General features: G+C 50.4%; 1 protein-coding gene across 2 annotated transcripts in view; it reads right to left on the reverse strand.

The window, feature by feature from the left end:
- The window catches only part of LRRC20 (leucine rich repeat containing 20), an 81,281-nt gene that overhangs the window by 31,859 nt on the left and 28,901 nt on the right, over positions 1 to 20,521 (reverse strand). For both annotated transcript variants that reach the window (XM_049646183.1, XM_049646182.1), the window contains exon 2: positions 14,377 to 14,526. In XM_049646183.1, coding sequence (XP_049502140.1) covers positions 14,377 to 14,526 — 150 coding nt within the window. The remainder of the gene's footprint in view (positions 1 to 14,376; positions 14,527 to 20,521) is intronic.

Raw genomic sequence — 20,521 nt, forward strand, 5'->3', positions numbered from 1 at the left:
CAGGGAGAGAAGGAAGGGGCCAGAGGAACCCAGCAAACGGGGAAGCAGGCAGAGCCGGATGAGGTGCAAGAACCCCAGGCAGGCAGGCGGGCGGTGTTGGCATGGTCCACCAAAGAGGACACGGAAGCGTTAAAGTTGAACTCCAAGGAAAAAGACAAGTGAGTTACCAAACCAGGACCCAAGGCCGGGCCAGAGGCCCCTCGAGGGCCAGGACCCCTGAGGTGCATCCTCGTATCCTGTGTGCCCAGCACAAGGCCTGACACAGAGAGGGCACCCGGGAAAGACTTGACAAGAAACAAAGGAACTGCTGTAGGCTGATTAGGCCAGAAACTCCTCAAATGCTTCCCGCTGCTCCCAGCCTAGCACAGGGCTAACCCCGCAGCACGGTGTGCATGAATGTGAGCAGTCAGGTGTAATTTGACAGGAGTGAGCATTGCCCTTTTCCAGAACAACCAAATGGAGGCAAAATGGAAAGTTATGAGGGTCAGAGAGCTTAGGAAGAAGAGCCCTCCGTTCAGAGCGGTTCTTGAGCAAACCTTTCTGGAGGCAGGAATGCCTTGTTGGGCTTGTACTTTTTAATTAACCATGCTGGGTGATGGAGCAGTCTTGGCCTTCTGATACCTGGGGCATCAAAATGTAGGGACTTGACATTTTGTAAAGCTTGGACGAATGAGCCTTTCATGGATCTGTCACGGTCTGAGCCTCTCCAATCTCAGCCATCATTCTCTCCATTCAACACTGCTTATAAAGTCTTTTGCCTACCCTTTTGGAGGCAGCCCATGATGTTTTTGGAGCTAGATCCAGTATCAGATTTTAGCTGCCCCACTTACTAGCTGTGTGACGGTGGGCCTATCACCAAACCTCTCTGAGTCGCTTCATCTCGAAAAAAATGAGATGATAAAACTTAACCTCTGTGTTGCCAGGAACACTGAAGGAGGGGATATGTGTATAGCACTTGGCATGTGGTGGGTGTTCAATAAACACTAACTCTGTCCTTTCCTAAGGTGAAGGAAAGAGAAAGGACATAAATCATGTTATACAAGCGTGGCGGCCTGCCCAGGGTGCCTGGGAACTGGAGCGAGCAGAGGTTTGATTAGGGGCAGGTCTTTGCATCTACTGGACCTGGAAGTACTGTTCAGCAGTTCTGGGCTCCACCTCGGGCAGAGGGGGTTCCTGTCCTGCTCCTCCCCCAGTCCTAAGAGGAGTGGCTGTGATCTCACAAAAGCCTCTGGGTGAAGTTCACACTAACAGCACGCAAAGGAAGGGGGTAGGCAGAGCTCTTGACTCACAGCTGGAGCAAGATAAAGAGGTGCAGAGAAAAGCTACTGAATAGCAAGAAAGAGACCCGGCGGGACGCACTGAGCAGTGGTGAAAATGACATCAGTCCGATGAAAAGCTTCCCCCACCTGGTGGTGGAGAAGCCCCGGGCTGATCTTCCTCAGATTCCGCTCCCCCGCGGCCCCACCTAGCCTTGCCCCAACCTTGGTGTCTGGATGCCCCCCACCCTGCCATTCCCTGAGGAAAGGGGACAGTCATCGGATCTCCCCGTTCCCTTATCTGCGAATCTCCCGGAACACAGGGGGCATCTGTGCACAGACCCTGCATGTGCTACTGTGGAGCTACACGCTGGAGGAAAGTCACGGCCCAGTCCTCAATCGCTACTGATGGTGGCAGGGAGCCTAGCCCTGGGCGGTGCTGATAGCTATCACAGAAACCAGACGCTATGCCAACTGTAACTCCAATCCTTGTTCTAGCCACTGAGATTTGGGATTATTTGTTCCTCATGCGAGACTGGCCTACCCTGACCGGTACGGCTGGTTTACCTTTAAATGTATTTTCTGCTTACAAAGGCAGTGCATGCTCACCGTAGAAATACAGACATCACAAAAATATGGAACACAGAAAAATGAAAATTGTATGTGTTTCCACCCCTAGGGAGTACCAGAGTTGTTTGGAATTCAATCTTCCATATTTTTCTGTGTACGTACTAACAGATGGATGGACAGATGGGTAGACTAATGGATGGACCAGCATTGTTTAAAAAAACAAAAAGGTAGGGGCGCCTGGGTGGCTCAGTCGGTTAAGCGTCTGTCTATAGCTCAGGTCATCATTTCACAAGTTCAATCCCTGCATCAGGCTCTGTGCCGACAAGCTCAGAGCCTGGAGCCTGCTTCGGATTCTGTCTCCCTCTCTCTCTGCCCCTCCCCTGCTCATGCTCTCTCAAAAATAAATAAAACATTAAAAAACACAAATGCAATCATAGACTATGTACTCTTTTGAGACCTGCCTTTTTCCTTCAAGAGAACTTAGGCAGCTTTCCAAGTCATTGCTTGGTGCATCCTCTGGAGATCGCTGCTCTAAAGATTCAGACTTGTGGATACAAAATCACCCCCTAGTCCCGGCTTCATGTTCCCCAGGGAAGGCTGCTCTCTGAAGTCTGTCTCTTCAGCAACAGGCTCCCAGAAAAGACTCAGCTGCGAGGAGGAGGGGCTGGATCTGTCTGAAAGGCGGCCTCTCTCACAGTTCAGAAACTTTTCTGAAGAGCAAAAGTTGTAGAGGGAGTAGCAGCTGGGTGGGCAGGGCTCATGCCCTTGGCGTTCAGGTCCTTAACTGCAGCAAGGTCATCAACGAGGCTGGACTGAACCTTGGCAGGGAAGGGGAGACTCTCCATTACGGAGCTTCAAAGGGAACCCAGAGGCTCCCTGGTCTGCTGCATTCGGCACTAAATGCACTAAAGCGCTAAAGCGCTCGGCTTGTGGGGGAGGGATTCTAGGGAAGAGCTCTTCTGCTGGACACTAGAAGTGTAGCTCCCTGGGTATGGGGCTTCTAACAAAAATGAATAATGGTAGTTAACGCCTATGGACGCTAGTATGTTCCGGGTACTTGTTCTAAGGGTTTACAGCCAAGCAGCATTTTCATTTTATCATAACCTATTACCCCCAGTTTGCAGAGAGAGGAAATGACTTGTCCAAGGTCGAACCCCAACCTCTCCCCCCAGATATTTGACTTTCCTCTCCCAACTCCCAATACCAGGGTTTGAACCCCAGCCACACCCCCCAAAGGAAGTGGGCCATTCGCGTACCCAGCTTTTTCCAGGGTGGCATCCTGAATCTCTGCGACATCTGTTCTCAGGGTACTCAGCAAACCTGTTTATGTCGTGCTGAATGAGGGAAGGGGGCAGAAGCCGGAGGGGCTGGTTCTAGTCTACCTCCTCCTGTGTCCGTGGGCCCTCCCTCTCCCCCGGACAGCCCTATGAGGAGGTCTTCCCTGCCCATTTACAGCAGGGATGAGAGGATGCCCTGAGGGGGCTGTGAATGGCAGAGGTGCCGTGTGATGTGTGAGTCATTAAGCACCCCCTAGGCGCTCAGCCCAGCACTTGAACATGAAAAAAGGATAATCTTTGGCAAGCAAAAGCATGCAATAAATGGAATTTCTGTGAGGGAGGTACAATACCCATGGGGCTTAGTTCTTGGATTCTGGAGCCTTTATGGGAACCAAAATTGAAAGTGAACTTTAAAGCAGAAACAGAAAGGGAAAATCACGAAGAAGGTGGATGCAGCTGGGACACATGACTTACGGGAAAGTCACTGAGACACAGTGATACCAAAACAGCCTTCACTCTCTCACTCAGCACCTCCCATATGGCAGCTCCTGCGTGATTGTGGGGGAAGTCATGGCGAACACTAGTTCCTTCCCTTAACAATTTACACACCAACGGTGGGGCCGGCGGGGGGGGGGGGGGGGGTGCGGTGGGTAAGGAACAAAGACAAATAAGGAAAGAAGATTATTTCAGATTGCTAGGAAGGTATTTGTGACCAGAATGAAGAATGAGAAGGAACTAGTGTGTGAAGAGTCCAGGGGAAAGCTATCAGGAATAACAAGTACAAAGGCCCCGAGGTAGGAAAGAACTTGACGCATCTGAGGAACAGAAAAGGGGTCAGTGTGCCCAGAGTGCGGAGTGCAGGGAGAAAAGTGGTAGACGTGAGGCTGCAACCAGGTTAGGCAGGGTCTGAGACCCCGGGAAGATAGTGGGTTGACTCTTCGTGAGACAGGAAGCCACGGAAAGCATTTTGGGAAAACGTGTGCGCGTTTTGTGTGGACTTTGTATCCCTGGGAACTTGCCGAACGCGTTTACGAGTCCTAGGAGGGTTTCGTTTTTGTAGATTTCGGGGAGTTTTCTATGCGGCAATCATGCCGTCTGCAAACAGGGGCAGTTTTATTTCTTCGCTTCCAATCTATACTTTTATTTCTTTTTCCCGTCTTGCTGCAGTAGTTGAAACTTTCAGGATGAGGGCAGACATCCTTGCCTTGTTCTCAAACTTACAGGGAAAACAAACGCTTCATCGGTAAGTCTGATGTCAGCTATAGGACGTTTACAGATGTTCTTTACCACCTTGAGGTACTTCTCTTGTTTGCCTAGTTGGTCAAGTGCTTCCTTTTTGTCAACAGAGAGAATCACAGGATTCTTCTTTGTTAGCTTTTGATAGGATGGGGAACACTGACTGGGTTTTCAAATGTTGAGCCAAACTTGTACCTCTGGAAAAATGAGTAAACCCCACTTGGTCACGGCATACAATTCTTTTGTATGTTGCTGTATTTGATCACTAATTGTTTGCTAAAAATTTTTGTGTCTTAGCTCATGAGACACATTGGCCTATAGTTTTCTTTTCGTACCGTCTTTATCTAAATTTGGCATCAAGGCACTGCTGGCTTCATAGCATGGGTTGGAGAGCATGCCCCTCTCTTCTATTTTCTGGCAGAGACTATGTAAAACTGATGTTAATTCTTGTTTAAAAGTTTGATAGAATTCTCCAGTGCAATCACCTGGGCCTAGAGAATTTATGTCAAATTTATGAGTGCAATACTGTTCATAATAGACTCGGTAGCTTTTGAGTGGAGACCAAACCGTGGAACAGCTTCCAGGCCCCCGTCACCATGGGAGGACTAAGAAAACAGGTTTCTTGGGATCGAATCCACCACACCTAAAGTCCCAGTCCTGTTGAACTCCCGAGACTTTATGTCACCCTACCCTTGGCACTTGAGGTTTTCTCTGCCATCTCCACTTCAAAGGGAGAACAGAAGTGTGGATGAGAGCCCCAGCCACCTGATTGGCTGGTAGGCTAAGCTTCAAAAAGAAATCATACCTGCAGCCAAGCTGGCTTTGCTTCTCAGCCCTGGGGCCACGATATACTCTTTTTCGTGGCGGTGTCACAACAATGCCCAGGCCCCGCCAGCCTCTCTCTTCGACAGAGAGGGCGGAGGTCCTCTGGTCCCAGGGGGCTGCGTTAATGGGACTCCACATGCTTCTTTCTGCTCTCTTACATCAGGGTTCAGAGCCAAACAACCTGGGCTCCCAGAATGGACAGGGGCCCTGGGAGAAGACCTTACTCCATCCGGCTCCCAAGACTGTCCACAGCCTGAGAACAGCCCATCGTGACATTCCCTTGTTATCCTTAGTAAATTGTGGTTTCCGGTGTCTGTTTAATGGACCTCTCCTTCCCCAAGTTTTTCTTATTACTTCCGTATCATCCGTATCTTGGACAGTTGCCAAGTGTGACTCAGAGGCCTAGGACTGACCCCAGCAGACAGAGGAAGCCTGCTGGTTCCATTAAAGGACAGATGAGGCTGGCCTGTAGTAATTACGTAGCCGGGCAGGGAGGGAAGGTGCCAGCTCCAAAAATACCTGCCCACTGAGGATCAGCCAGCACCGTGGCTGTGACCCTGCGTCAGTGAGCAATCATGTAGCTTGCTGCCTATGAGGGCCCCCCTGTAGGGCAGTCAGCTCCTGGAGTGAGGCAGTAGGTGACCTTCAATTGGTCCATGCTCAGTACAGACAGCTGCTGTCCACAGTGGGCAGAGGGGCGAAGAGACAAGAGCCAAGTTTCCAAAAGCCACATCTACGTGGATGGAAGGAAGGAAGGGATGAGAAAACTCATCTAACCAGGTCTGGAAATAACTAAGACGAAGTGCTAACCATCTGCCTCGTGAAAAGAATAAGGGGACTCTCATTGTACTGACATGGACCACTTTCTAACACACGTTGCTAGGAGATAAACACAAATCGCAAAACAGTTCACACACCCTACAAAGGAGCTTCACAGAGGAGCTCTGGATGTGGACCCGCAGATCTGACCCTTTGTCCTCGTGGCGTGGCCTCGGGCAAGTTATTTAATTAAACCCTTTCTTGCCTCAGGGTTCCTCATCTGAAACAAAGAGCTGATAACACTACTGACCTCATCCTGTAAGTGCTACCGACATTAAATACACGTGTGTTCACACTGGCGTGTTCACACTGGCACGGAGCCTCTCTAGAACTGGTAAGAGCAGGTGCCTCTGGGTACAGGAAATGGATATCTGGGGATGGGAGGAACAGGCAGACTTCTGTTTCGCTATTTCCCTCTCTGAGCCTTGGAATACCATACTGTGTGCATCCGTTGCCCATTCAAAACAAATAGCAGGAACCTCAAATGAAGCCTTGGAGTTTTATACCAACTAGAGAAACGTACGAGAAGTGGGTAAGAAGGGCAGAGGAGGGATGGAAACTCTTAAATCTCAGAGCCAGGAGCGAAGGAGGGCTCGGAACAGGGAAATGAAGGGGAATGACAAAGCCCCCTGTCACACGGGGAGCGGGACATGTTTGCTGGGGCCCTGCGGGACTGAGGCATCAGAGCCTATGCTGAGCTGCAGATGTCCCAGGGCCCCAGGTACGTACACGAGTCCTGGGTCTGCTGGCTTCCGGGGGTTGGCGAGGTGCAGGATAGAGACGTTCTCCTGCTTGTGTGGCAGGAATAGCTCTCCAGGGTGCCTCTAAGACCCCTCCAAAGGGAACTTATTTTATTTATTTATTGTCACCTTCCAGGAAAAAGGACACAGTTTGGTTTATAAGGATTTACAAATGAAGTGAACAAATTAACAGCCTATGAGATTTACACACTTTCCACGATGTATTACTATTATGTCCCTTTTAGGATGAGAAAATGAAAGCTCAAAGTGGTTCGATAATTTGCCTAAGGTCACACAGCTTGGAAATGCCAGGGTCTGGTAGTTCCTCACAGCTCTTAGCAAAGTGGCTGCCAAAGAGCGGCCACAAATAGCTGAGCGCATAAAGAATGACAGAAGTGCCATCCATCAGAGGTCTGGCTAACAAACCACAAAAGCCATCCACAGAGGGCTGTAGGCCTTTTGGGCTGAGACTCTGGGGCAACTCCCGTCACAAGGCAGAGACTCGTTCCCACCTCTGGATTCTGGGCTGGCCCTGCGAGCGCTCTGATGAATAGAATACAGCAGAAATGACGTTCAGGAGACGTCCAAGTTCAGGCATCAAGCTCGGCACCAGCCACTTCCTCTTGGGAGCCCAGCCACTGTGAAGAAGTCCAAGCAGGTTAGAGGCCCCGGGGAGCGAGGCCCTGGAGGATGAGGGACCCCAGCAGAACCGCCAGCAGAGACTAGCCGACCCACAGAGCTGGAGGAAATAGCACACTGTTGTTTTAAACCAATAGATGGTAAGGTGGTTTGACGTGCAGTTAATAGAGCCAAGAAACAGCTCTTCTGCCGCCAGCAGTACCCTTGGAGCAGCACACACTTGCCTGGATGTTCTAAGGAGAGCCGGCACGTCTCACCAGTGTCCCAGGCCCGGGCTTCGCTGGACAGGGAAGCAGGCCTCAGGTTCCACCCCACTGGGACTGTTCAGCCTCCTCTTTCACAGCGGTGGGGGTAGTGGCTCCCGCTCGGGGTCTGAACAAGACCCATGGAGCGTCGTTTTGAGCCCTGCCCGCCTTTAGCCTGCGTGCCACAGGAGGGACCAAAAGCTGGAGGCGCCGAGGGAAACGGGGCAGCCGAGGAAGGCGGGCATGGTGGCTCTTTGGAGAAGGTTTCCCCTTTGGGGCACCAGCCCTGGCTCCACAGTGAGGTCAAGTGGGAGAGCAGAGTAAGCAAGCAAAGTGGGGACACTGAGGCAGAAGCCCCCTTCCCAACTCTTCCGGCTGTGTATCAGTTTCCTACTGCTGCTGTAACAAATTGCCCCCAACTTGGTGGCTTTAAACAACACGAGTGTATCATCTTACGGCACTGGAGGTCAGAAGGCCAAGATGGTCTCAGAGGACTAAAACCAAGCCGGGGAGGTATGTACCGTCTGCAGACTCTAGGGGGAGAGTCCGTGCCTTGACCGAAGCCGGAAACGGCTTCTAGAAGCTTGTGGCCACATCACTCCAGTGGCCGTGTCTACCATCACATCTTCTCTAGCCCTCCTGCCTTCTCATGAAGACCCTACAAGGACATCCACCCACCTCCCACTTAATCCATGTCAAGGATCTCAACTTATTCACATCTGCAAAGCCTCTTTTGCCGTGTGAGGTAATATAATCACAGGTGGCAAGAACTAGGACGTGGACATCTGTGGGGGGTCACTCTTCCGCTGACCAACCGTGCGGTGAGAAGTCATTCATTCGCCCATTCCGTGTGTAGTTTTGAACACCTACGGCCGTGTACAAAGACTGTGTTGGATAATGCTGGGGACGCAGCGGCTCCCAGGGCTGTGCATGCACTAACTCATTCAATCTTCACGGGATCCCTACAAGGTGAAGGCTTTACCAGTATGAGTCTACAATACCACGGGGGAAACTGAGGCAAAGAATAGTTAGACAACCTGCCTGTGGTGACAGAGCTAATAAGTGGCAAAGAGCATCCATCAGGGCCCCAACCAGAAACAGATGAAACACTCAACTCAGGATAATCAAGGAGGCTTTATTTGCAATGAACTGTTTACAAAGGTATAGGAAGCAGTAGGGAAACCTCGAGGGGTTGTGCAGGAACCCCGGGTTAGAAGCAGGGAGCTGTCACCAGCCAGAGGAAACCTGGGAGGACAGTCACATAAACACTGGCTCGAGAGAAGTGACCTTGGGACAAGGGGCACAGCCAGCCCGAGATGGACCTCACGGTGCCAGGGGAATAAATTCACTGAGCTTCTTCTCTCTCTTCCCCTGACCTCCTGGGGTCTCCCCACTGGCCCCACCTGACCACAGCCAGAGGGTAAGAGAGGGTAGGATCAGCATGGAGAGTGGACCCAGAGGGAAACAGAAAACATCACGCCCCAGAACTGGGCGTCTATGCTTTGAACATCCAACAGCCCAGCCTCTCATCTTGTGGGTCCTGGTTCAGCCTGACCACAAGGCTCCTCACCTGGTGGGCCCCAGGCTCAGGGTGACATCAGGGCTTGATGACCTCATAGTATAGACCAACAGCCTGGAAACACTGGCCTTGGTAATCCTATCTCTGGGATTCTAGCCTAACGAATGCTAAAGCCCATAATACTTGGGATTCTTTTCATTCTCTGCTAGGGAGGGCTGACCCACTGCCCACAGCGTGCACACAGTCTTGGCCTTGGCCCCACGGAGCTCGGCCAGGAAACCCCAGGGGACAGACATCCTTGAAGACTGATGGCGAAAACTGATGTAAAAGGCCACAAACTGATCACCACCTTGGTATCAGGTAGGAACTCTTGATCGTCAGCAATGGGGAGCTGCCCCCTGTGAATGACTCAGGTGAGAAGGACCCTCCCAGGCCCCGCTATCCCAGTGGTGGGCTATGCAGGGGGAACCAGATGTGTGCCCAACAGAGGAGATCTGCCTGATCCCAGGCTAAAACCAAAGCGCCTAACTGACCACTGCAAGGCTTCAGTGTCTGCCCTGCTCTCCCCAAATAGTTCTGGATGCCTTCTTCTCTCCTCCTTCATCCACTCAATGCCATTAGCAAAAAGAAAAGTAAGCCAGTGGGCCGAGGCAAAAGGGGGAAACAAGGGAAACCCCCCCCCCCCCCCGCCCAGCCCCCGTCTCCCCCTGCTTTGGGGTCACTTGCCCTGGCTCCTCCTTGATGGACTCTCTGAGGACCACTCACTTGCTCAGACCAGTTGCCGATGACACGCCATATCCTCTGCTCTGTAATGTTCCATCTGGTATTGTTTTTATTTTAGTCCATTTCCCAAACATACCTCCCATCTTCCTAAAGGAGGCCTTGGGAACTCTCCCTTTTCCTTCTGTCCAATGGCCCCTCCAAGCCATTTCCTCTGGAGGCTTCCGACTCCCCAGTATTTTGGGCTGAGTGATGTCTCCCCCCACCTCCCAAATTCCTATGCGGAAGTCCCAGTTCCCAGTACCTCCTAGTGTGGCTGTGTTTGCAGGTGAGGTCTTTAAAGAGGAAGGGGCACCTGGGTGGCGCAGTCGGTTAAGCGTCCGACTTCGGCTCAGGTCACGATCTCGCGGTCCGTGAGTTCGAGCCCCGCGTCGGGCTCTGGGCTGATGGCTCGGAGCCTGGAGCCTGTTTCCGATTCTGTGTCTCCCTCTCTCTCTGTCCCTCCCCCGTTCATGCTCTGTCTCTCTCTGTCCCAAAAATAAAATAAACGTTGAAAAAAAAAATTAAAAAAAAAAAATAAATAAAATAAAGAGGTGCCCAAGTTCAAATGAGGCCGTTAGGGTGCCCCTAATCCAATCTGCTTGGTGTCCTTACAAGAGGAAGTCAGGATACACAGAGAGACCCCAGGAATACGTGTCCACAGGCAGGCCACGTGGGGACACAGTGAGAAATCAGCCACTGGCAAGCTGAGGAGACAGGCCTCAGAAGAAGCCAAACCTTCCAACACCTTGGTGTCTGACATGCAGCTCCCAGAACTGTGAGAAGTAAATGTAAGCCACCCCCCCGACCCATGCCGCAGTGCTCTGTTGTGGCGATGCTAGCAGACCGACACACCCACCCACCCACCCAAAGCAGAATAGACTTGTGCCCCCTGGCACGCCAGGCTTCAAGGAAATGTCTGCTGTGTCACCCCCCACACATTGAGGTGGCTGTCCACTCACATGCCCACCTGCCCCGAGAGCCTGGGAGCTAGCTCCCCAAGAACCACGTCTAGGTCTCTGTTGTCTCAGCCCATCCTAAATGGCGGGTGTCAGGAGGGGGTAACTGAGATGACACGTGTAAAGCCCTCCATGTGGAGCCGCGAGGGCTCAGCGCCCAGTGCGTCTGGACCCCCGGGCCACCGCTCACCTGCTCATGCCCCCAGCCGGGCCACGACAGGTGCTCCTGAGGAACTGCTGAGCCGAGTTGAAAGACGGGCTGTGAGCAACTGAATATACACGCAGACAACGGCCAGACCGAACATAAAAACAGAACCGTGGCCCACAGCCTGCAGCACCCTGCCCAGAGAGCCAACCCACTAGCCACGGTAACCAGCCGAGGAGGCCAGTCTGCTCCAGGTCCGACTTGCAGGGAGTCAGACTGCCATCTCTTCTGACGGTCCAGGAAGCCCTGTAACACTCCTGTTAACAACTGGCCCCAAACAGCCGGGACTTGTCTACTGACAATGTCTCTGATTTTTATTCCAATTTCCAACTTAGGGCTAACTCCGGAAAGCCAAAATGCACCCTAACCAGTCACGTAGGATGCCCCCTGCAAGCTGGTCTGCCTCCAGCTTGGCCTTTTATCCTCTACAAAGCTTTCCCGCCCCTCCTCTGCCTTTGAGTCTCTCCTCGATGCCGCCCGCCAGCTGCTCACTCCCCTGCGGGAGCCAGCTCGGAGTAAACAGCCTGTGCTTCTCATCCGGGGGCTCTTTGTGGATTTCCACAGGTGTCTCTCGCACACCCGGGTCCTGGAAGACCCCGGGCACAGTCCGGGAGCAGAATGACTTGAATGAGAGGAGGAAGTGGGGAGACAGGCACGCAGGAGAAGAGGGGACAGAAGAGCCAGAGTCCAACAATGAAACCCGCCACTCCACAGGGCGCACCTGCCCTTTGCACAGATTCCATCTGTGCCACTGGCTTTTTCCTTCTATAAAATGGGTGAAGGGTGTCAAGGGGACGCAAACCCGAGGAGGCCACGAGCCCAGCAGAAGATACTCCCCGGGGCTCCCACAGGAGACAGTGTGGCAGGGAGGGAGGAAGCGGATGCCTTTCTCCCTGGCACCAAGGCAGCCCGCCTTCTCTGTCAAGAGCCACAAACAGGGAAGGGGAAGCCGGCAGGCCTGGGAGAAGTTCAGCAGAGCCTATCCAAGTTTCCTCTTCACACATAAAAGGAGGGGGCTTTTCTATTTAAAAGAGAACCTATAATAGAGGCTGGGGCTGGGAGCATCTCTTCAGGAGCCAGGAGCCAGCAGCCAGGTGCCACTCTCGGCTCCAGCCCCTCCCTGCCCCTGGTCACCAGCGCCGCCGCCTTTGTGAAACCCAATTACTGGGCACATCGCAGCTTTTCCTTTGTAATCCAGGGTGGTGTGGGGGAGTCAGCAGCTGCCAGCCGCACAGAGGGGGTTCAAACTGCATCCTTCCATAGACTTCTGACCAGAAGGGTATTTTATGATAAATAAATTTCCACAGCTAAGCCACAAACACAATGGGTTCTAGCGCATTTCTCTGGCATGTGTCGCTGTGCCCCCTGGAGAGGGCTTATTTATTCATCTCACAAGGCAATGCCCAGTGTCAAGTCCTTTGAAAGCCCTTGCTTCCCGGCCCACCCACTGCCCATACCACTCGCCGGAAGAATTAAGTTTTCTTCCCATTGTTCCCAGCATGTTGTCCACATCATAGGACTTGGTGTGGTTGACAAGTCTGTTCTGTGACCCTGGGCTCCTTCCGGGAGGGAGCTGGTCTGCCAGTCTTTGTCTCCCAGCCTCCAGACACAGGTCTGGAATATGGCGGTGCTCCGGGGAAGGTTCAAGGAAGGAAAGCATAAATGAACTCTCCTCTTACCCAAAGGAAGCACCCTTCCTGATTGCCCTTCCTGGAGGTCCCAGCCAACCCCCACCATCCATTTTCGATCTTTCCACCCTCCTCCGCAAAGCAAACATCTCCAGGGGACCCTTGAGCTAATGCGGGAGGCCTGGAGAGGCAGCCCTGGCCTGCAAGGTGGACGACGTGGGGGTGCTGCTCCGAGATCCCCGATAAGCCTCAGTCTCCCTGGCCTTCCTTTTCCATCCATGACATGAGATGGCAGAGACAGATCTCATATATTATGGGAGATTCTTCCAACTGATGGCCCATGGGCTAAATCTACTGTGCAAGGGTGTTTTATTGGCTTCCATGTTATAGAACACCTGGTAAAAATTCACACAAAACCCATATTTCTAGCTTCTACTGACAAAACCCCAACATCCTCATGGCATACCTGGCAGAGAGGAGAGGAGTACGTCTCCCACGGGCCCCACCACTCAAACCGCAACATTTAGTACTCGCACGCTAGTCTCTCAGGCATTGGCATGTATAACCCCTGACCCATGGCCTCAACCTTGGCTGCTGCCACTTCAGAATGACTGCTGTAGGTTTTAAAAGATGCGTACAAGGCCCAGGCCCATACTCAGACATTCTGATTCAACTGGGCTGGGGGTAGAGCCAAGGCAACTGTGTTTGTAGAAAAGTTCCTCAGATGAGTCTAATTTCTGCCAGGGCTGACCACTGCGGCCGATGGGGCCTGCTGGCCGTGAGGGCCCATCTCATGTGCACAGAGAAGTGGCCCCCAGAAAATGAAGGACGGGACAGCCTGGTGAAAAGCACCCACAGTGCCTCTGGGGAACCGAGTCCTGCCCCGGGACGCCCCCCTCCCACCCAGCCAGTGGCCTATCCATGTCCTGCCTATAGCTGGCTGCTGAGCATTCTACAAGCTGCTTTCTGTCCCTGGGACCTGTTTGCCAGTTCACGCCTCCCTCTTGCCTCTGCCCGATGCCCCCACCTCTTCTAGGAGGCCTGAAATCAGCCGTGGGAGGTACGCTTTTGCTCATGTCCCTCCCGCTCCACCAGCATCTGACATAGGGATTTCTCTAACCGGGCCCTTGGACCTTTTTCATGCCCCTGTCAGATAGAATTCCAGAAGGTGGGAATCACCTCTCCTATGCCTCCTGTGCCCTCCCTGGTTCTCCCACCCCACGGCTCACTGAGCAGCAGCGGACTCTCACAGAAGGATGGGGGAGGGGGGGTGCGGCACTGCAGTGGCCACTGCATCCTGCGGGCCCACCCGGAGGAGCCGTTTCAAGAGACTCTACAATGCCCACCTGCTGGCCCCCTGCCCGTCATCCTGCCAGGCACCCTTGTCCACGGCCCTGTGTGGGCCCAGCAGAGGAAACACCAACATCCCCGGCATCTGTCACTCCTGAACCGGGAAAGCAGTGCTAGGCTGGAGAGGAGGACGGGGGCTCGTTCAGGTCTACTGAGAAATAACTACTTGTGGGTCTCAGGACCCCAAACACCCTGCTGGGCCCACACCCTTGACCATCGGTCAGTCTGATTCACAGCCAGCGAGAGGGAGGAGTGACACTTAGAGACTTCCAGGCTGCAGGCAGGACACAGGTCCATCCTCGAAGCCTCCCCTGGGGAATGATTTCCTGTCTGGCGGACCGGGGCCTACCTCGGAGCTGACAGAACGTGGTCATAAACTTGCTGGTGAGGGACTTGAGCTCGTTGTTGGCCAGCGTGATGAGCTGGATCTGGTCGGTGACATTCCGCAGGACCTTGTAGATGCCAATGGGGAAAGCAACCAGCTTGCACTCGGCCAGATCTGTAGCCAAAGAACAAAGACAGAGGACAGTTGGCCACAGCTGCTCAGGGACTTGCCCTGAACCACAAGGCCCCGACCCTGCCTCTCCTCCCCAAGTCCTTTCCTCTCACTCGTCTCCCCTGTGCCAGCCTCGAAGCCCTGCCCTCCCTCTTCCGAGAGCCTTCATCACCACAGGTCGCACTTGTCCCTCTCCGGCACCCCGAACCTTTGGGTCTATTCAACACCTTGTCTAGTGGCATGGCCTATGAGCAGAAGGAGCAGCTCACGACCAGCACTTGTGGCAGCATCCTTGAGCTCCTGCAGAATCCTCCTTCTGGAATCACCAAAGACTCCACAGTGAAGCTGCAGTCTTCACACTACTTTCCGACAATCTTCTTACAGGCGACTCACACAGACTTTGTGGTCTGACCTTCTCCCCAGCCCTGTCACTCTGAAGGCAAGCATGCGCAAGAGGCAGCCGGGAAGTCGCTGTGGAGAACAGTCTGGCAGTTTCCCAAATGGTAAAACCTGTAGTCACCACACGGCCCAGCCAGCCATTCCGCTCCTAGGTCTACACCGGAGAGAAATGAAAACATATGTCCACACAAAACACGTCGCACGGGAACACTCGCGGCAGCATTATTCACAAAGTGCACCCAAAGTGCACCCAACCCAAATGTCCATCAACAGATGAATGGATAAGCAAAATGTGGTATTATCCAGAAACAAGAATATTGTTTCGCAATAAAAAGTCACAAAGTACCAATATATGCTACGGCGTGGGTAAACCTTGAAAACGTTACTCTAAGTGAAAGAAGCAGTCACAAACGATCACACGCTTGATGAGGCCATTTACACGAACGATCTGGAACAGGCTAGTGTATAGACACGGAAAGGAGGGCAGTGGTTGCCCAGGGCTGGGGGTCGTGGGGGGCGGCGGGCAACCTAGGGCTGGGGCTTCTAAAACTGGACTGTAATGACAGCTGCACAACTCTGTGGATATACAAAAGCCGCTGAATTGTACCCTTTAAATGGGTGAATTGTATGGTGTGTGAGTTCTTTCCCAATAAAGCAATTTTTTAGGTACCTACATTTTAAAAAGGGAGGCACTGAATGCATGGAAGCTCAGAAATTAGGCTCTCCAGCTCACCTAAGTCACTTAAATTAAAAACTGAGCCCCCGTTTCCTCCTCTGTGGAACAGGGGTCTTGTCATCTACCTGGCAGAGCTGTCAGGAAAATTAAGTATGAAAAGTACTAAGTGTGGTGACATAGTAGCAGGCAGGTGCACAGTGAGGATGCTGCTTCTCTGCACCTCCTCCAGTCTACCCTCCCCTTCCTCTAGCCAAATCCTCTCTAGGCTTCAAGGCCAGCCCCCATCCCACCTCTTTGGAAATCTGCCCGGATCACCCCCGTGACTGGGGATCGCCCTCCCACCTCTGAACCCCAGGAGCACCACCCAACTCAGACAGCACTGTCCCATGTCTCTGCAAACTCTTGTCTTGTCCCCAAAGAGGCCAGACACCCCCAGGCCCCTGAGGCTCTAAAGATTGCTCCAAAATAAATATGCAAAATTCAACTAATATTCCTACATGCCAGCAATAAAATATAGTTTTTAAAGAGCCCATTCTGAACAGCAACAATAATGTGAAGTCTATCAAAATAATCATAATTGAAGCCCTTCTCCCTCATCTGCCTCACAGTCTCTCTACTCTCGCTCTAAGAGCAGCTCAAATGTCACCTCCTCTAAGAAGCCTTCTTGACTGCTCTAAACAGTTAGTTGCTCCAGCCTCTGAGTCTCACAGAGCACGAATGGGACCTCTTCATCCTGACTGTGTTAACCTCTCTCTTTGTGTCTGCTTTCCCACTGGACCAGGAAGGCCTCCAGAGCACAGGGCCAGCAGTGCCCAGCAGGCTCGGAGGGCAAGGCAGGGGTACTGGTGACCTCACTGAGCTGGTCTGAGAAAAGAAAGGGGACAGGTGGGGTAAGGGCAGAAGTCCAGATGGCTGAGGATCTGCAGGAGTCCTCTGCAGGGCATCCTGGTAAGAAGTGCCTTTACTGCTTCCCCTGGTCCAGGGCTGTGCCAGGTGCCTCTAGCCCTGCCGCCATCCAGTGTCAGGTGCCGGCCCTTACGTCAGCTGGTAGGGCTGGCAGAAGAGAGTGAGAGGTCCTGGCAGGGAGGAATGAATCCCCACAAGTCAGGCTTTCTGTCCAGGGAGACCAAGGTCTGGAAATGGACTGGCTCTGTAGGCTCAAAGTTTAGGGCAAGCTGGGGATTCCAGAAAGGGCAAACACTTCCAAACAATGAGTACCCTAGTGCTTCTGCCAGATGCGCAAAGGGCTAGAAAGGAGTCTTTGTTGTGCCTGTAAATCCAACAGCCCCTTTGGGTAAAAGCAACAGATCTCATTCAAGCTAGAGGCAACATCAAGGAAAACGGCAGAGGCTTTCCCTTTAAAACGAAGAGCAAAGTAAGGACGCCTTCCCACACCAGTATCCCTGAATATGGTCTTGGAAGTTCTGGCCAAAGAAACAGAAAACATAAACACTGGAAACAGAACGATTATCATGTGCACATGAAATGGCCGCATAACCTCCAAAAACCAAAGTAGGCATCTGACAAACTATGCAAATGAAAAAAAGTCTCAGCGAAATGGCTCATCAAAATAAAAGCACAAGATTCAGTAATATTCCCATATGCCAGCAATAAAATATAATTTTTAAGGATCCTATTTCAAATAGCAATAATAATATAGAATATATAGAGATAATCAGAATGGAAAATGTATCTGACCAATATTAATAAAAGTAGAAAAGTTCACAAAGGTATCTTTAAAAATAGATTTGTATGTGAAGATACAGAACATGCTCGTTAACGACCAACAACTGAAATGAGGTTTTTTTCCAGAAATCAGGTTATAGATTGTTTCATGTAATTCCTGCTCAAAAGTCATAAAGTTTTTTTAACTTTAAAATCCAAAACCACTTTTTGGGGTGCCTGGGTGGCTCAGTTGGTTAAGCATCTGACATCAGCTCAGGTCATGATCTCATGGCTTGTGAGTTCGAGACCCGCATTGGGCTCTGTGTTGACAGCTCGGAGCCTAGAGCCCGCTTCGGATTCTGTGTCTCCCTCTCTCTCTCTGCCCCTCCCTCACTCATGTTCTTTCTCTCTCTCTCTCAAGAATAAATAAACATCAAAAAAATTTTTTTTTAATCCAAAACCATTTTTTGAAATGGTTTAAATTTCATCTAGGGGAATAAGCAAGCAAGTTCTCCCTAAAAAAGAAGAAGATAGAGCGTAACCAGTATTATAAGGCTACAATAATTAAACAGGGGACAACAACCTCCCTACACCATACACAAAAATAAACTCAAAATGGACAAAAGACCTAAACGTAAGACAGGAAGCCATCAAAATCCTCGAGAAGAAAGCAGGCAAAAACCTCTTTGATCTTGGCCACAGCAACTTCTTACTCAACAAGTCTCCAGAGGCAAGGGAAACAAAAGCAAAAATGAACTACTGGGACCTCATCAAAATAAAAAGCTTCTGCACAGTGAAGGAAACAATCAGAAAAACTAAAAGTCAACCGACAGAATGGGAGAAGATATTTGCAAATGACATATCAGATAAAGGGTTAATATCCAAAATCTATAAAGAACTTCTCAAACTCAATACCCAAAAAACAAACAACTCAGTGAAGAAATGGGCAGAAGACACGAATAGACACTTTTCCAAAGTAGATATCCAGATGGCTAGCAGACGCATGAAAAGATGCTCAACATCACTCCTCATCAGGGAAACACAAACCAAAACCACAGTGAGATACCACCTCACACCTGTCAGAATGGCTAACATGAACAACTCAGGCAACAACAGATGTTGGCGAGGATGCGGAGAAAGAGGGTCTCTTTTGCACTGCTGGTGGGAATGCAAACTGGTGCAACCACTCTGGGAAACAGGATGGAGGTTCCTCAAAAGGTTAAAAATAGACTACCCTATGACCCAGCAATCGCACTGCTAGGTATTTAACCAAAGGATACAAAAATGCTGATTCGAAGAGACACATATACCCCGATGTTTATAGGAGTGCTATCGACAATAGCCAAATATGAAAAGAGCCCAAATATCCATCGAATGATGAATAAAGGTGGTATGTATGTATGTATGTGTGTGTGTATATACACATATACATATACATATACACATACATATACATATACACATGTGTATACATATATATGTGTGTATACACACACACACAATGGAATATTTGATGAAAAAGAATGAAATCTTGGGGCGTCTGGGTGGCTCAGTTTGTTGAGAGTCCAACTTCGGCTCAGGTCATGATCTCACAGTTCATGAGTTTGAGTCCCACATCGGGCCCAGTGCTGTCAGCACAGAGCCAGTTTTGGATCCTCTGTCCCCCTCTCCCTCTGCTTTTCTCTCTCTCTCTCTCTCTCTCTCTCTCTCTCTCTCTCTCAAAAAATAAACATTAAAAAAGAAAAAGAATGAGGGGTGCCTGGGTGGCTCAGTCAGTTAAGCATTCAACTTCAGCTCAGGTCATGACCTTGTGGTTCGTGGGTTTGGACCCCACATCAGGCTCTGTGTTGACAGCTCAGAGCCTGAAGCCTGTTTCGGATTCTGTGTCTCCCTCTCTCTCTGTCCCTCCCCAGATTGTGCTCTCTTTCTCTCAAAAATAAATAAACATTAAAAAAAAATTTTTAAATGAAATCTTGCCATCTGCAACAATGTGGATAGAACTAGAAAGTATTATGCTAAGTGAAATAAGTTAGTCAGAGAAAGACAAAATACCATATGATTTCACTCATATGTGGAATTTAAGAAACACAACAGATGAACAGGGGGGAAAGGAAGGAAAAATAAGATAAAAACAGAGAGGGAGGCAGCTGGGGGCATGGGCTAAATTTAGGGTGACGGGCACTGATGAGGACACTTGTTGGGATGAGCACTGGGTGTTCTATGTAAGTGATGAGTCACTAAATTCTACCCCTGAAACCACTATTACACTATATGTTAACTAACTTGAATTTAAATAAAATTATAAAGCACAAAGAAAAATAGATTATAGAAAGAAAATAGTCCAGAAAATGTAGTCCATAAATAATATGTCATGATTTAATAAGTGCTAAAGAAGGCCTCACAAATAAATTGGGGAATGGGAGGATTAATAACATATCAGAATAACCAATTAATAGTTCTGGGAAGGGGCACCTGGGTGGCTCAGTCGGTTAAGTGTCCGGCTTCAGTTCAGGTCATGATCTCACGGTTCATGAGTTCGAGCCCTGCGTCCAGCTCTGTGCTGACAGCTCAGAGCTTGGAGCCTGCTTCGGATTCTGTGTCTCCCTCTCTCACTCTACCTCCTCCCCCATTCAGACTCTGTCTCTCTCTCAAAAATAATTTATTTAAAAATTTAAAAAGTAAAAAAAAAAAAAAAACTTATAAAAAAAATAGTTCTGGGAAAACAAAATAGAGACTCTCGATTAACCTAAGAATCAAAGTAAACTCTACAGAGAATTACACTTGAAATATTTTTTGAAATCAAACAACAAAAAAATCAGAAGTAAACAGAACTTAATATTTATACAACCTCTGAAGTGGAGATGATTTTCTAAACCTAGGAGCCATAAAAGAGTCACAAAGATCAACAAGTCTAACTGTATAAAACATACAGAACACCCGGATACTTAAAAAAATAAGACAGACTGTGACAAGGATCTATAAATAGAATAAAGATTTATCTTTAGGGGCACCTGGGTGGCTCAGTCGAAAGAGAACATGACTCTTGATCTTAAGGTCATGAGTTCAAGCCCCACCATGCTGGGTGTAGAGATTATGTAAATAAATAAAAAAAACTTTAGAGGCGCCTGGGTGGCTCAGCCGGCTCAGCCGGTTGAGTGGTTAAGCATCTGACTTGAACCATGCATAATCTCATGGTTCCTGGATTCGAGCCCCTCATCGGGCTTTGTGCTGACAGCTCAGAGTCTGGAGCCTGCTTTG

Source organism: Panthera uncia, chromosome D2 (assembly GCF_023721935.1).
Source record: "Panthera uncia isolate 11264 chromosome D2, Puncia_PCG_1.0, whole genome shotgun sequence".
In the NCBI taxonomy this organism is placed as follows: domain Eukaryota; kingdom Metazoa; phylum Chordata; class Mammalia; order Carnivora; family Felidae; genus Panthera; species Panthera uncia.